Source organism: Ochotona princeps, chromosome 14 (assembly GCF_030435755.1).
Source record: "Ochotona princeps isolate mOchPri1 chromosome 14, mOchPri1.hap1, whole genome shotgun sequence".
Classification (NCBI taxonomy): domain Eukaryota; kingdom Metazoa; phylum Chordata; class Mammalia; order Lagomorpha; family Ochotonidae; genus Ochotona; species Ochotona princeps.
Genome location: NC_080845.1, coordinates 5,172,250 through 5,188,144, shown reverse-complemented (window position 1 = coordinate 5,188,144; position 15,895 = coordinate 5,172,250). Strand labels below are relative to the sequence as shown.

Sequence of the window (15,895 nt, the reverse complement as noted above, 5' to 3'; positions counted from 1 at the left end):
GTGCCTCTGACCGCGATGTCCTCAGAGCCCACAGAAGGGGAACCGGCTGCGTGCACACCCCAGAACCCAGTGCCCACGTACGTGACGACACGCTGAGTCACCCACAAAGAAAAAGTCCCTCTCCACACCTGGCTGGCCACAGGCATCCCCGCTGCCAGGCCAGAGAGTGGCTTGGTGGAGGGGGACCCTACACACTCCCAGGAGGGCGTGACAACCTGGTGATGCAGGATGAGAGGCCCCTCCCACATCACCCCTGTCCTGCAGAGGGGTAGGGGGTGGAATTTGGGGGCACAGCCTTGGATCTTCGGAACCCCCTTGAGCTGAGCGCTCATCTGTTAAGTCTGACCATTTGCAGGGTCCCCTCTGAGCTCCCCACTCCCAACCCCAGCTGGGGTAACAGAAGAACTGGGGGTGCCCCCACCCCTAGAGTCATACACTGTGGCTGAGTCCCCAGCATTGGAAGGAAGAGTCTGAGAGGTGAGCGAAGCCAGGCTGCATCATGGGGGGTGGGGGTGTGGTGGCGACCATGGAGGATGAGGGGCCCATGAACCTGGGGGGAGGCCATGTCACTGCTGCCAGCTTACGGTTCATGGAAGTGGCTTCCCCGGCCCCTGGAAGCCCCTGGAAGCCCCTGGGAGGGAGGCATCTCCCTGCTCCAGCACTCAGGCCTGCGGGTCACCAGTCAGGCTCTGGGACAGGAACTGCCAGAGGGGCCCCAGGCAGGCAGAGCAGGCCTTGACCTCTGCTCCATGCCCCTGCCTCCAAGCCCCCGCCGAGGACTTGGCCAGCCGGACCCCAGCAGCGGCCTCCTGCCACCCCCAGCTGCTCTGGGAACGTGGGATGTGAGGGGGGCCTGAGCTGAGCTGGCGTCCACCCGGCCTGGCCTGCTTCTCCGCCCCCCACTTCCTGGCAGTCCCCTGGAGTGAGCAATTGCAGGCTCCGCAGCTTCCAGGCCCAGGAGGCCAGCAGAAAGCTTTCTCACAGTCCTGGGGGAAAAGGAGAGGCTGGGGGTGCGGGTGACGATGCCACCCTGGCCGGACATGCTCCTGGCCCCACCCACAGCACCCAGGGTTCAGGCTGCCCACACCCCAGCCTTCAGCCACGAGCCAGCTGGGTGTCACCCCACACCCCAGGCCAGCTCTCTGGAGCCTGGGTTCCACGGGGCTCCACCCTGGGTGTCCCCAGCTCTCTCCCACCTGGCCTGAGGTCATCCGGCCTGCCAGGCCAGCTCAGTCCCAGCCCTGGGAACCTGGAGAGAACATGTGTAGCTGCCAGGGCTGGGGGTGGGGCCCCAGCCACAGCCCCAGGAGAGCTGGGAACAGGAGTCCCTTTGTGGGCGCAGGGCAGGGCCCAGCTGCAGGTGGCAGGGCAGGGCCCAGCTGCAGGCCTGGCTCCTCCCACCTGGCAACTCCAGGGGGACAGAGGTGACTTCAGGTGGGGCAGGCAGAGCTCTGCTGGGTGTCAAGTCATCCCTCCCCCAGCTGGTGCTCCCAGGGTGGGGGTGGGATAAGTGTTCCTCAAGGCCAGATCACCAGCCAGGGTTCCGGGACAGGGCTATGACCAGCTTGGTAGACACTCCTGAGCCTTAGGGCCATATGAGCACCCCGGGAGGCCCTACCCCGCCCCAGGACCTGGTGGTGCCGCCTCAGTGCCCCTCCTCTGCCAGGGTGACTATGGGTGCTGAGCTCTCATCTCCTTGAGGAAGCTGCCACGCCTGCAAGGTTCGCCGGGCACCTGGCCCAGCTGCGACCCACTGCCTCCGCCACCTCCACGCCCACCGTGGGCTGCATGAAGGTGGGGAACCTGTCTTGCTGCCCAGATTGTCTTCCCCTTGGCAGATAAAAAACCGTGTGAACAAAGGAGGGAGTGTGTGTGGGTGCGGGTCATCCCCACCCGCTCATATAAGCAGCGCCCTCCCCCTGCGATTCCTCCACGTAGCCCCCCGACACGGGTGCATGTGCCCATTCTACAGAGGCACCAGGAGCCACATGGATTCACCTGATGTCACATTGGGAGAAGGCAGCAGAATGACAATCATGATTTTGTGATGCGGGGATCCAGGGCCCAGCCATCACACATCACTGTGAATAATTTCCTCGTGTTTTTTTTTTTTTCCCTGAGCAACATAAAAGTGTTTTCATCAGGGTGTGCCTTGGGTGTAGTGGGTAAGCCACTCCATCCTGGGGCGACATTGTGGCACAGCAAGTCAGGCAGCAAGTGGCTTAACCTGTTACCCTGGCATTCCCCTGTGGGTGCTGGATCAAGTCCCCACTGCTCCATTCACTTCCTGCTAATGTCCCTGGGAAAGCAAAGATGGTCCAAGAACTTAGAACTCTGTCACCACACGGGAGATCCAGAAGACCCTGGCTTCTTGCTTCAGACTGACCCAGCCCTGGCCATTGCAGCCACTTGGGGAGGTAGACAGCTCTTTCTCCCTCTCGTTGTAGTTCTGCCCTTCAGATACACAAATGAATCTTTAAAAAAAGACTTGCATCCCATATTGAAGTCTCTTGGTTTGCGTTTCTGTTTCACTCCCAATTTCTTCTTCCTCTTTTTTCATATCCTCAAAGGCAACAAGTACTTGGCTCCCTGAACCCATGTGGGAGACCCTGGCCTAATCTTGGCTGTTGCCAGTATTGGTCCTCAACAGTTTTCATAAAGGAAGAAAATGAACGTTGAAATCTCAAGGGTGTTTTTTAGAAACCTAGGAAGGAAACTGAAACAGCTCATACAGCAGGGTTGCCATGCTGCACTCAGCCACCAAGGGTCACCATTGCACACCTGAGCAGGTGCTACCCACCCCATTGCCCGCATCTGCTCCCCACTCACCGTTGTTGCAATGGCGCACGCAATCCTGCAGCACGGCCTGCCACTTGTCTTGCTCAGCTTCCGTCATCATGCAGAAGTAGTAGTGACGGGCATAAGGGTGCCAGAGAATTAGCGGGAACTGGGTGGGGCACTTCAGAATGGGGGCGGTGCCAGATTTGGACGTGATCCCTGGGGAGACAGAGCAGCTGGGCAGGGCCCTTCTTGGCTTCCCTGGGCCACAGGATGACAGGGAACCAGCCCCCAGTTCAGCTGAGGGCCAGGCACATGCCCAGCTGAGTGACCGCGAGTGCCCGAGAGCTTGGCCAAAGAAACCCCAGACTCTGTCCACCGCCCTGTTGGACAAGGCTCTGCCTTCCTACAGTCAGGCATCAGCAAGGCAGGTGATAGCTCCAGGGTTCACAAGTCGGTCCCACTTTCTCAAATATCCCTTTAAATTTTAGTTGTGGAGGCCGTGTGGGGAGAGAAGCATGTGGGGTGGGGGGGGGGGAGCAAAATAAACATCAAGGAATTTCTCTGTTTCTGCTTTGTCCATGTGGATATCTGAGATCTCACAAGATCACCCCATACTGGGCCGGGACCAGCGCTACAGTTCACAATCTGGCAATAACAGCACAGAGCGGAAGCTGGAGCTGAGCACCCCCAGGAATTCCTGCCTCTACCACCACCATGTGGTCCAAGTCCTATCTGGGGGACACAGCTCCTGCCCCTGGGGTCAGCTGAGAGGCAGAAAGTAATCCCATGAGGCTTTCAAGGAGCCTCAACCAGGGAGGGGTAGAAGCAGGCCACCTGAGATAACAGCTCTTGGCAACTGGGGGCAGGGTCACTGGCCTCCCTGCCCCCTCCCACTGTGGGAGGCCCTCAAGCACTCTGGAAACAGCAGGGAGTTCAATCCATGGGCATGCACAGCCTGGTCATGGGGTCAGCACCTGTAGGGCACGAAGGGGGAGGTCCCCACTGTGCACCTGGGCCCGGGGACAGTCCCCTTCGAGAGGGCTCAGGTTGTGCTTGGCACCTGCCCACAGCTCTGGGCCCTGGGGCTCTCCACGAATGCAGGGCATCTTGGCTGGTGGGGGAAGTGGAGTGAGTGAGTCTTTACCTGGTAAGGAATTGCCCACAAGCTCCAGGTACTGGTCCATGGAGGTGAGGATTTTGTAGCCAGCGCTGTTGATGATGGCTCGGGGTGGTACCTGCCGTTCATAGGCCTGGAGAAGGATGATAGACACTGTCAAGTCCAAACCATGCCCCCAATTCTGTGATTACACGGGGTGGAAGGAGAAAAGAGGAAGAGGCCGAGTCCTGGGGGCCAGAAAGGACAGACCCAACAGTGTTAACCTGGGCTCCCAGTTGCTGCCCTGGGATGCTGGGGATGAGACTCCTAAACCTGCTACTTCATTTCCTGTATCTACAGAACTGCTTAAGGCTAAAGCAAGAAAATTCCAGAAAATGTGTCATTCATTGAGCCCCATGCTGAGTGTCACCAATTGCACAGAATGTTCTCAGCCCAAGGAGTGGACAAGTCCTTTCAGCCAGCAGGAAGTAGACACAAGGTGTGAACACAGGCATCGGCCACCAAGGCCCCCAGGTCCTTTGACCGTTGTCCGGAACCTCCATCACCTCCCTAGGGGCTGAGCTCTCCTTTGGAGGAAGATTCCATGCACATACAACTTTATTAACGGCCCTCTACAGAGGGAGTAGGTGGATGTCTAATAGCCCATACAGCTGGGCTGCCATGCCACTCCTCACCACCAGGTGTCACTGTTCAGGACACTTCCTGCCTGCAGCAGTGATGGGCAAAGTAGTCCTTGCCCGACTAGGGTTAAGAAGATGCATTCTTGGCTCCACCCATTAGATTCAAATTCTGGGGGTAAACATTGCTGGGATGGTTCCAGGGCATTCCGCTGTGAGCCACACCCCAGGTGTGAGGCTGCCCATGTTAACACAGAAAGTTAAGGGATGAAAGCTGGTGTCTGCAGTTCCACCAGGAGGGGCTTCCCAGACCCCAAGATGACAGAAGCCCTTGCACAGCCCCAGCCACACCAGGGAGGAATTGGAGTGGGATGGGGAAGAGGGCTCTGGGCGGGGCCTCACCACTTTGTTCTCATACAACACCAGCCCATAGTTGTGGGGCACAAGGCTGAAGCGGTTCCGCCATTTCTTGCTGTCCTCCTGGTACTGGAAGAGGTTCCCGGAGAAGATGACCCGCTCTTCCAGTGGCACCTGTGGGCGGGAAGGGTCACCCTGAGGAGACATGACCTGGGGAAAGAGTCACCACCCCGCCCTGGCCCAGCCAGCAGGACCTGGGCCTCTGAGGCTAGCCTACATCTCACCTCAAGGACAGATGCAAAGAGTGAGGCTCATCCAGGGTGCGGGCAGGGCAGAGGTGGGGCCAGGAGGCAGAGCCAGGCTAGGACCAGGGTAACCTGGGGACAGGTCCCCTCCACCCATTCCTGCTACCATTGAGGACTTCCAAGGTCCCAAGCCCCAGTTCTCAGCCTCCCAGCCGGGAAATGAAAACAGCAGGGAGGCAGCTGCAAAGTCCCCCAACCCCAGCTCCAAGCCAGATCTAGGTAGGGGTGTAGGGGCTGCACCTGCATGCAGGCAGGCCGCTGCTACAGAGCCCTAGCTCATGCTCACAGTGCAATTCGGGCCTGCAGCATCCCTCTGTGAGCCTCAGACTCCCTGTAAATTTGTCCAAGAATTGTGGTCCCGTGGAGGAGGTGGGAGGGCTGTTCATCCTCTGACCCAGGAACCACCAGGGTCCTGACCACTCAGGAGTCTGTGTGACCATCTCCAGTGCCGCCATGGCCAACCAGGCATAAGCAGGGGCAGCGGCGGAAGCCAGGAGGATGAGTGCCCTGAACAGGAGAACCCCCGCTTCCTCGGCCAGTTCCACTGGTTCTATACAATGCCTTGGTGAACAAAAACGGGCGGTTGCTGCACCTGCCAGGCAGGCCTAGGCTCTTCCGCCTCCCTCACCTCCCTGGCTCTGTTCTGAGGCTGGAGTCCAGCTTGGGTTCCTTCCAGGCCCACCCTCCCCCAACCCAGAGCCTGCCCTGCCGCCACCAGTTCCCTCCATGCCACTCTTCAAGGGGAAACCCAAAAGTGGAGAGTCCATTGTACTCAAACAATGGGCCCCGCAGGCGGCTTCCTACCAGGGATAAAAATACTTCCAGGGGAAAAAAAACTGTGCTTCCCCCACCCTTCCCCAGACTTGTCTATCTTTAGACCACTCATCCCAGTGCTCCCCTCCACTGTCTCGTCTAGAAAGAGCCAACCAAGCTCTCTCCACACCCAGGACGATTTCACCCAGCCACCGCCTCTGGGCTGCGGCCAGCTCTCTGTTTAGGGCAGGAGCCCCAGGACCCTGGGAGCCTGGGCCCAGCCCTGATTGTTCACTTCCACCCAGGCTGCCACAGACTAGGATCACTGGTACACAGGCTGCTGGCTTAAGACCTTCCAACAAAGGTAGGTACAGTGGTTCAACAGACTAAATCTCCACCTGTCAGCGCCGGCATCCTATATGGGTGCTAGTTCTAGTCCTGGCTGCTTCAGTTCCAATAAAAATAAATAAATCTTTAAAAAAGAAAAAAGACTTTCCAGTGGTTTCTAGCCACTTTCAGACTTCCAGATTAGAAGGCCTGCAGAAGTTGTGTGGGACCTAGTGGCCCAGGATTTTTAAAATTTTATTTATGTATTTGAAAGGCAGAGAGTCAGCGACATCTTCCATCCACTGGTTCATTCCCCAGATGCCTGCAACAGGCAGGGCCAGCAGCCAGGAACTCAATCTGGGTTTCCCACAGGGAGGTAGAGACCCAAGAGATTGAACTCTCCCCTGCTGCCTCCCAAGGTGTTGCACTAGCAGGCAACTGGAATCAGAACCAGAACCCAAACCAGGGCCTCGAATCTGGGGTGCAGGCAGCCTGAGCTGCCCTGTTATGATACGGTTGTGGTTTCCTGGGAAGACCAGCTTCCTGCGTGGCAAAATGGGACCCAAGGCCCCCCACTGGTGGGGGGCCTAAGCAACTGCGTTTACCCCTCCAGGCCTGTGTGTCACTGGGTGCACCCGCCAGGAGATGCAGGCCAGGGGTCAGGACAGCACCCTGCCCACAAGAGCTGCTGGTGACATAAGTTGCAGGAAGATGGTTTCCTCTTTGCTCAGCCAGGACGGACCAGAGCCTCCCTCCCTACCACCTGTGCACCTGCTAGGAAAGTGGCTAGAAGCCAGGAAAAGAGACTTTGCCTCAGACACTAAGCCTGCAGGCAAAGGGGCGAATGATGCCCTGGGTGGGGCCCCCCCACCCCATATAACCTCAATACTGCCTCTGCTCAGCAGCCTGAGGAAGGGGGTGCAGCCCAACCAGCCTTAGACTTGAGTCCGGACTCTGGCCCTGGACAAACTGAAACCACAGGGGTTCCCATCACAGACCCGGGGAGGGAGGGGTCCATGCTCACCCCACCACTCTCCTGCCAGTCACTGCCTCACTGGTCACACCCCTCATCTGCTGCTCTGCCTCCTCCAGCTCATGACGGTGCCTCTCACTGAAAGCCCATGGGACAGACAGGTGCAGCGAGGTGACGTCCTGGTCTGAGGTTACGCAGCAGGTCAGGATCGTACCTTGCCTCAGTGATCCCACCAGCTGTGCACACACACCCCACTTTCCCTCGTGCTTAACCGCCTAGGGGCCTCCATTGTCAGAGGTGGAGACTGAGCCCAGAGGCCCAATCAACAACAGCTCAGCCAAGCTCCCAGCTCCTAACAGCATCCGACCCCAGACCCCCTGACTCAAATCTGGCAGGACCACAAGGCAGAGGGGGCGGGGTCTTGGGTGGGGCTTAGAGATCTCTGCCCCACTGAGTGGCACAGCCCCAGCAAGGGGTGGCCAGGAGGAAGGTCCACCCACCAGCTCCAGTCCTGGGGTCATCCCACTTCGCACTTTCGAGGTGTTCCATGGGGCACCACCCTACCTCCCATTCACCCCTTTCTTTGCCAGCTCTCTAGACAGTAGGGCACAGAGGACTGACACGGATAGGGCACAGAGAAGGACTGACACGGAGCGTCCCTCAGGGGCACAGGAGGACCTGGGCCATCAAAACCAAGGGGGAGGGGGAGCGCTGTGTGTCACCACAACCACGGGAAACTGAGGCCCAACAGACAGCAGAGTTCCCCCACCCTCCTGCTGCCCCCCATCACCCTGGGCACCCCTCACCTTGCGCCAGAGTAGCTGGGCCTGCGGTGGGCCCGTGCCTTCAATCTCGTGGCGCATGCTGTTGAAGAGCGCCACACCATACTGGTCCTCATAGAAGCGGAGGAACTCGCTCACCACCTTCCCAGTCCTCTCTGGAAGGCAAGCACAGACAGACAGTGAGGGTGGGAGGGCAAGAGGGCGGCAAGGGTCGCGAGACGCCCCCACAGGCCAGGATCCCTGCAGGTGCTACGGCTAGTGCACAGCAGCTGGGCCCGAGACACACACACAGGCCTTACTGGGGACAGGGTGACCCATGCTTTGCTTTGCTTTAAGATTTATTTATTTTTATTGGAAAGGCAAATATAGAGAGGAGAGACGAAGATCTTCCATCTGCTGGTTCATTCCTCAAATGGCCACAACAGCCAGAGCTGAGCTGATCCAAAACCAAGCACCCTCTTCTGGGTCTCCCACACAGGTGCAGGGTCCCAAGGCTTTGGGCTGTCCTCGACTGCTTTCCCAAGCCATAAGCCAGGAACTAAATGGGAAGTGGAGCAGCAAAGACACGGACCAGTGCCCATATGGGATCCTGGAGTGTACCAGGGAGGAACCCTAGCTTTTAGGGAAGCCAGGGGCTGGAGTTCTGGCTCTAGCTCCTGACCCCAGTGCCCTTGCTCATGGAAACCCTGGGCTGCAGCAGCAGGGATGGGTGACCACGATGCAGCTGCCCACGTGGGAGGGCAGGGTTGAGGTCAGGCCCAATCCACCTTTGACCCGGGGCCAGGATTCCATCCAGACCCCAAGAGCTGGGCATCCGTGTAATGGAAGCCAGGTTCCCAACACCTGGTCCATTCTCTAAGCCCAGCCCCGCCCATACTCAGTCCCTGGTACCACAATGGCTCTGTGAGGCAGGGGCTGAACTGTTTCCACTTTGCACAGGAGGAGCCCCAGAAATGTTCAACCACTGGCCCAAAGCCAGAGTGGGCAATGACCCTGCCATGCAATCCTGGAGCAAAGCCAGGAGGAGGCAGCTGGGGAAGAAGCTGGGTCAAGTCACCCTCTGGAGCCCACCCACCCCTACAGACTCTGGCCCTGCTGGGGAAGCCCCTGCCTTGAAAGGAGGTCTTTCTGGATTCTGGTGGGGAGGGCCAAGAGGAAGGGAAAACAAATAAGGAATTTGCTTGAATGCCTGGTTTTTAAAAACCACACACAGCCAGCACTTTCCCAGGGCCCCAGGGTGGGGGCGGGTAGAGGGTGTGGATTGTTTTGAAAAATGATGAGGGGGGAGGGAGAGGCTGGGGGATGGGGAAACAGAGGGGGGATGGCAGCCAACAGACAGTGCTACAAACGGTCAAGGTCCCTGGTGCTAATGCTGCAACGGGCCAGGGTTACACACAGGACCCCCACACCCTGTGGAGCCAGCGCCACTATTATCCCATTTTAGGGATGAAACCCTAAAGGGACCCAGGGCCCCCAGGCCAAACAGCAAGCACTGCCCCAGGCGGCAGGAAGGGCAGGCCCGGACCTGAACCTGCCCAGGAGTGGAGGGCTTCAGCCCCAGCCCTCCCGAGTCTCTAGCCCCAGGAAGAGCTCTCAGCCCACAGCCTGCGGGTGGAGGCTCAGCAGTCAAACCCAGGAGGCCTGGAGGGGTTGGATCCAGAAGCACCCCAGGACTGAGCCAGGATGGGTCCAGAAGGACAAGGCCAGCCAGAGGCCCCCCGACTATCCCAGCCAGGAGTGTCTCCAAGGCCAGGGTTTGGCAGGACCATGGGCTGGAGACAGCCACCAAAGCCCTAAGAAGGGGAGAACCAGAGAACTAGGGCTGGGGTCCCCGAGTGTGGGTGAGGAGGCCCCGGGGGCCAGGTTGGGGACCAGGAGAGCCAAGCAGCCGCAGCCCAAGGAGAGTCTCAACCCTGATCCATCCTGTTGGGGTGGGCACAGGGTACTCAGGCCAGCTAGGGGCACCCAGGGAAGAAGTCATTGACAAGGACCAGAGAGGGACTAGGCAGCACCTCACTTCCTTCACAGAGAGGGACCAGAGACAGCCCAAGGCGTGTCCTGCACCCCAGAAGACAACAGGCAGACACAGGCCCAGTTCACCCAATCACGATCACAGACAAGACTTTGCTAGCCAATGGTGCAGAGCTGGATCCACTTTCAGACATAACGCTGTACAAGCTGAAATCCCAGCACCAGACAGGCACAGTGTACAGTACTGGGTATCCAGCCTTTTGCACTGTGGCTGCCGTCAGGACTGGCTCCCTTGACAGCGGGAGCACTGGGGGACAGGAGGGGCATCCTTCAGGGGGTAAGGACTAAAGACGGGCATAGGTCATGGGTTCTAACACACTGCCCAGTGATATCACAGGTCGGCTGGGAGGAACTGCCATGCCGAATACGCGATCATCGAAAAGCACAGGGACAAAGGCTCAGGGTACAGCTGTGGAGGGGGTGCAGCCCAAAGGACTCACAAGGGGAAGCCAGACCGGGTCACCTGGGGCTTGCCAGGAGAAGATCTGGGTGGACACCACGGCCTCGGAGGAAGGGTAGGAGGGGAGTGGAGCCAGACCTCACTGCACTACTGCACCTGCTGAAGCCAGCCTGTCCCCATGCTGCTCAGTCCCCACTGTCCTGCCCCTGGCTGCTCTGTCTGGACCCAAGAACTGAGAGACACTGCAGTGGCTCAGCCAGCCACAGAGATGCAGGGGTGGGGCTGTGCCAGGGTGTGTGCTGCCCATACCCTCCACATCTTGCCATCCACCCCTCCCCACGCTGACTCAGCTCCCAGAGTTGTTGGATGGGCCTGTGGCAGCCTCCAGGACCAGCCCTCCAAGAGTCCCAGCTCCGCAGGCGCCGTCTGGCTGGTTGGCTGGCTAGCTGGCAGCAGCCCTGGCAGCTGCCCAGTTCTCCATCTGTAAAATGGGCCTCGCAACACCAACCCCCCAGGGCTTGCTACAGGATGTGGGCAGTCTGCAGTCAACCTAGGGCCCCCCCATGAATCATGGCCTGTTAACAATGGTGGCTAAGAGACTTGGAACGCTGCACCAGCAGGTGTAATTTTTATAGTTTGCAAAACCCCAATAAAGTTGTGTTTTGTTGTTGTTGTTGTGTGTTCATGTGCGCGTGTGTGTGTGTGTGTGTGTGTGTGTGAAGAACCAGAACGAAAGTCAACAGTGCAATAATAATGCGTAGATCTTTACTGGAAAGATACAGAGGGCATGCCCACTGGGAGGGAGAGCTTGCACAGGCAAGGGAGGGGGTAGGGTGGAAAAGCAGTGCAGGGTGCCTGCACACACATGTGCTACCCTGTGTGCAGGCATACATAGGCGTATAGGTAAGGCAGAACATGTGTACATGTCCCCAGACACGGCCAGGGCCAGCCCTCCACCGAGACCTGTGTGAGTAACAGCCCACAGGAGCCTATCAGCTGATTACTCCTATTGTACAGAAGAGAAAACGGGGGTTCGGAGAGAGGGGGGCTTCAAACTCCTTTCACACCCAAGCCTGCATGAATCCCCCACTGGCCCAGCACTACCACTACCTGGCTTTTGGCCCCTCTGCTTGGGACCCTGTCCGGTCCCAAGAAGTAGGTGAAGCTGGTTTACTACCCCATTCCACGGATGGGCAAAATGGAGGCTCAGAAAAGCCAAGCTGGTTTTCGAAGGTCTGTGAACGGCGAGGGGCAGGAGCAGCACTGAGCTGGGCATCTCCCACTCACACTCCCCAAGGGCTCTGTTTTCCTACCTCTGAGGGGGGTGGGTGGAGCCCTGTCCACTCAGCTGACCTAACATCTCAACGGCCATCTCCTCGACTCTACCATGGACACCCCGGGAGCTGCCCGGGGTGCTGACCTTGGCGCCTCTCCTAACTGCTGGTTGGTGAGTCAGCTCCAGCCGGGGGCCATCACAGCCAGCTCAGCCGGGCAGAGTGCGGGAGGTGAGGTACAGGGCTGAGCGATGACCCACACCCCCTCCAGCAGGCGCAGAGGTATGCAGGCTGCTGTGCAGGCCTCAGGTCTGCCATCTACCAGCCGCGTGGCTTAGGCCACAGCCCCTGCTCACTCCGAGCCTCGGGTCCCCCTGCCAATGGGATTGTGGGTAAGTGTCCCCAAACATCAGTGAGTTCCAGTGTACAACACAGCCTGGAAGGAAGAGGTTCATCACAAATGGGGGACCCCTAGAAAGTGGGAAGCCCTTGACAGATCAGCTGAGCACCCCCAGGACCAGCACACACTTAGCCCAGGCTGCCAGAAGAGGGTTAATCTCTTCTGATGTTCCCAACTGACAAGTTTATGGTCATGCTACTTCCTGTGCAGATACGGGGGTGCATGTGAGGCCTGGGCGGGGGGCATGGTGTGCTGAGATTCCCCAGTCTTGGGGGGCTGGGGAATAGGGCCATAGGCCCATTGTGCATATGGGGAAACTGAGGACTCAAGACAGGCTTGCATGGCAGAAGTGAAGGGAGGATCTAGAACAGAATGTTCTAGAGAGTCTAGAACACCAAGGGCCCAGCCCATGCAGGACCCTAGATCCACAAAACCCCAGAAAACTGATGTCCCGGCCCATCAACTGTTATCCCAGCTCCCAATTCATGACCCACGAGCCCAAGCTGGAATCCTGGTTCCCCACTGACAGTAGCAGCAGGACAAAGAAGCTGCCTGATCCACCACCATGCCAACAGCTCTGTACCAACCATGGGCCCCTCGCGGTCCCTCCCGAGGGCGCTGCGCCAGAGCTGGGCCTGGCCTGGCTGGTCCCTCCAGTGGGCTCTGGAGCCACACCTTGCCCGCCAGGACGGGCCCAGTTTCAGGGTTTCAGGCCGGGGAGGTTTGCAGACTGAAACCAAACAGGTGGCAGTGCTCCATGGGGTGGGGTGGGGTGGAGCGAGCTCAGAACCTGCCCGCCCAGTTCCCAGAGCCAGAGCTTGGGGAGCAGGTTGGGAGGGGGGCACCAGACCTGTCCCCCCACCCCCAGAACCCAGGAAACAAGAGCCATAGGCTCAATGCCTCCCTTTTTCTGGGAATGGGGGGGTGGGGGGCAAAGGACAGCACTCTCTTAGGGTCACATAGAGCACCCCAACAGGGCTGGGCTAGCAGTCAGGCCCCCCATGCCTCACCAGTACCTACCAGCTCAGCCTCCCCGGTCTTGCTGCCAATCCGTGACAACCGTGGCTGTGCACGCCCAACCCGGCTTCACACCACAACGGTGACATCTTATTCCCTAAGGCCCAGAGAGACCGAGTGACTCCCCTGGAGATGTGCAGCTTGTAAATAGCATGGATTCGGCACAGTCTAACAGAGGACTGAGGTCTGGCCAGGTTGACCCCGCACCCACTTCTGGGGACAAGGCCTGCGAGCCCTGTAGGTGGCTTCCATCAGAAAGGCTGCCACCGGGGGCTCAGGCTTGGAACCTGTAATCAGGCTGCAGGGGGAGGGGTAATGACAGGCCACACAGTCAGCAGAAGGGCTGACAGCCCGTGGGTGAGCAGAGTGGGACACAGTGAGAGAGTCTACAGAGCTGGGGACAGGGGGAAGACAGGACAGCGACCCCCTGCGCAGGCAATTCAGACAGGCGCTGGAGAGGGCAAGGGGCCCAGGGAGACGGCTTAGCACTCCTGTGTGGTCACGCCAGGTCCTGAGTCCCAACTTCAGGGCCAGAGGGGAGGAAGACCTGGCTGGTTCCTGCCCCCTCCTCAGCCACACCCTGCACCCAGCAGGATGGGAATGGCAGGGGTGGGCTCGGGGTGGGGACATTTGTAGCAGACCAGGGGCCAGTCTGAGGCTGGGGGAACTCAAACAGCCTCCACCACCGGCTGCTGGCCCTGGGCTCTGACACCTGCTCAGCCTCAACATGAGTGTCAGCCACAACCTCAGACTCCTAAGCGGAAGCAACCTGGAGTTTCCTGCTCCATGGAACCTCCTGGGAGGGGCATCCATGGCTTTAGGTAGAGGCAGAATCCCTTGGCCTGCCCCCAGGACCCTAGGGTCTCAGCCAGGGTGCTCCCAGAGCCGAACCCTCCTCCCTTCTTGGTCTTCCCTCTTCTGCTGGGCACTCACCTCGACTACCCACTGAGCTGGCCCTTCCTGTGGCAAGTCCCCAGGTTGGGGGTGGGAGAGTATACCTGCTACTCCCCATTTCTTGTCTGACTCCTCTAAGTCCAAGGTGCAGGGCCTGATACCCAAGAGGGCAGCCGAAGGAAAGCCCAGAGCCCCAGGCCCAAAGCAGTGATCTCCAGCCCAGGCCACGGTGGCCGATGTCACCACCCCGCCAAGCAACAAACCTTGCAGGGCCCTGTGGTTCCACACTCCAGCCAGGAAGGCTGGCACACCTGCTCAGGAGACTCGGCTGGGTCCTGGGGAGGAGGGGAAGGCACAGGCTCTCTTGCCCTGGGATAGAGCAGGTGCAGCGCTGCCCTCCCTGCCAGCCTTAGGGCCCTGAAGGGGCTCTGCCGGGCACCCTGGACCTGAGGCCAGTCATTAATCAGGAAAACCCATAAATACAAGCACGGGCAGAAAGTCAGGGCTGACCCAACAGGCATCTGACAGGTGCGTGCCTCTCTGTGCCAGGGCTGGATAGCTGGACAGGGAGAGGCAGAACGGCTCAGCTGGCAGGGGCAGCAGGTTCATGTGTGGGCTGCGTGCAGGGCAGCTCCACGGCTTGACACTGAACCCGGGTCTGGAGGTGGGCAAGGTCCGCTCCTTTTAGGGAAACAGGATTATGATGCAAGTGGCTGTCCCCAAGATCAAACAGGAGTCAGCTGCAACCCAAGATGGGGTTTGAACCTGGGATGCTGGCACATGGCACTGAGGACCATGCACAGGTGAAGTACCCTGAGAAGATCTTAGCAGGCTCAGGTGTGGAGGGGTCCCTGGCACACTGCAGCCCCCGGCAAGTGGCCCTGGATCGAACCCAGGACCCTGGTATCACTCCCCCCTTCCCTACCCGCTACCTTGGCCATGTCCCACCCACACCACGCATCTCTGCCCACCATGCTGGCCCTGTGCCACGCCCTATGCCTGGGACACCTTAACATCCCCCATTCAAAATCTCAACCTAGTGGCTAAAGTCCTCACCGTGCATGTGCCAGAATCCCATATGGGCGCTAGTGCGTATCCCGGCAACCCCGCTTTCCATCCAGCTCCCTGCTTGTGTAAAGCAGGGAGAAAACAGCCCAAAGCCTTGGGACCCTGCACCAACCTGGGAGACCCAGAAGATCCAGGCTCCTGGTTTTGGATCAGCTCAGCTCTGGCCATTGCGACCCCTTGGCAAGTGAATCAGCAGATGGAAGATCTACTCTGTCTCTCATCTCTGTAAATCTGCCTTTTCAATAAAAATAGATAAATCTTTAGAAAGATAGTAAGGTTTAAAAATAAATCTCGACCAGATTTGCCAGGCCACAATCCCTCACCACCTCTCCATCACACAGTTCAGCCATGTCCTCCAAGCATGAGCTACAGCAGGTGCCAGTCCAGGACCAGCTCTGCGCTGGCTCAGACAAGCCTTGCACCTCCTAACCCTTTCCTGGTGCTTACCCCACTGGATGGATGAGGACTCTGGTGTTCAGAGAAGTTGAGTGACTTGCCCAACATCACACAGGGAAGAACAAAACCAAAGAATGAGCCCTGAGGATGCTTTTGGCCCTGCTGAGAACAGGAAGGGAGGTGCCATCAGCCAAGTCTGCTGGGACATCCCTGGCTTGCCTTGTGTCACCGCATCCCAGTACCCAGCACAGCACTGGCCTCGGGAGAAGATGGTGGGGCAGGTGGGAGCTAGAGCCAAGTTCCAAGCAAGAAACAAATCCTAACCTTAGAATGGCTTTCCTGGGCCTCGGTTTCCTCATCTTGCTAGGGTATAGCGTCACGATGTCCCCAGCTCACACGGTGG

At 58.8% G+C, this 15,895-nt stretch overlaps 1 protein-coding gene across 1 annotated transcript in view; it reads right to left on the bottom strand.

Moving 5' to 3' along the window:
* The window catches only part of NIBAN2 (niban apoptosis regulator 2), a 38,333-nt gene that overhangs the window by 4,850 nt on the left and 17,588 nt on the right, over positions 1-15,895 (bottom strand). The window contains exons 2-5 of the mRNA XM_058672522.1: positions 8,037-8,167; positions 4,918-5,046; positions 3,926-4,031; positions 2,830-2,997 (exon numbers count right to left, since the gene is read on the bottom strand). Of these exons, the coding sequence (XP_058528505.1) occupies positions 2,830-2,997; positions 3,926-4,031; positions 4,918-5,046; positions 8,037-8,167 (534 nt within the window). The remainder of the gene's footprint in view (positions 1-2,829; positions 2,998-3,925; positions 4,032-4,917; positions 5,047-8,036; positions 8,168-15,895) is intronic.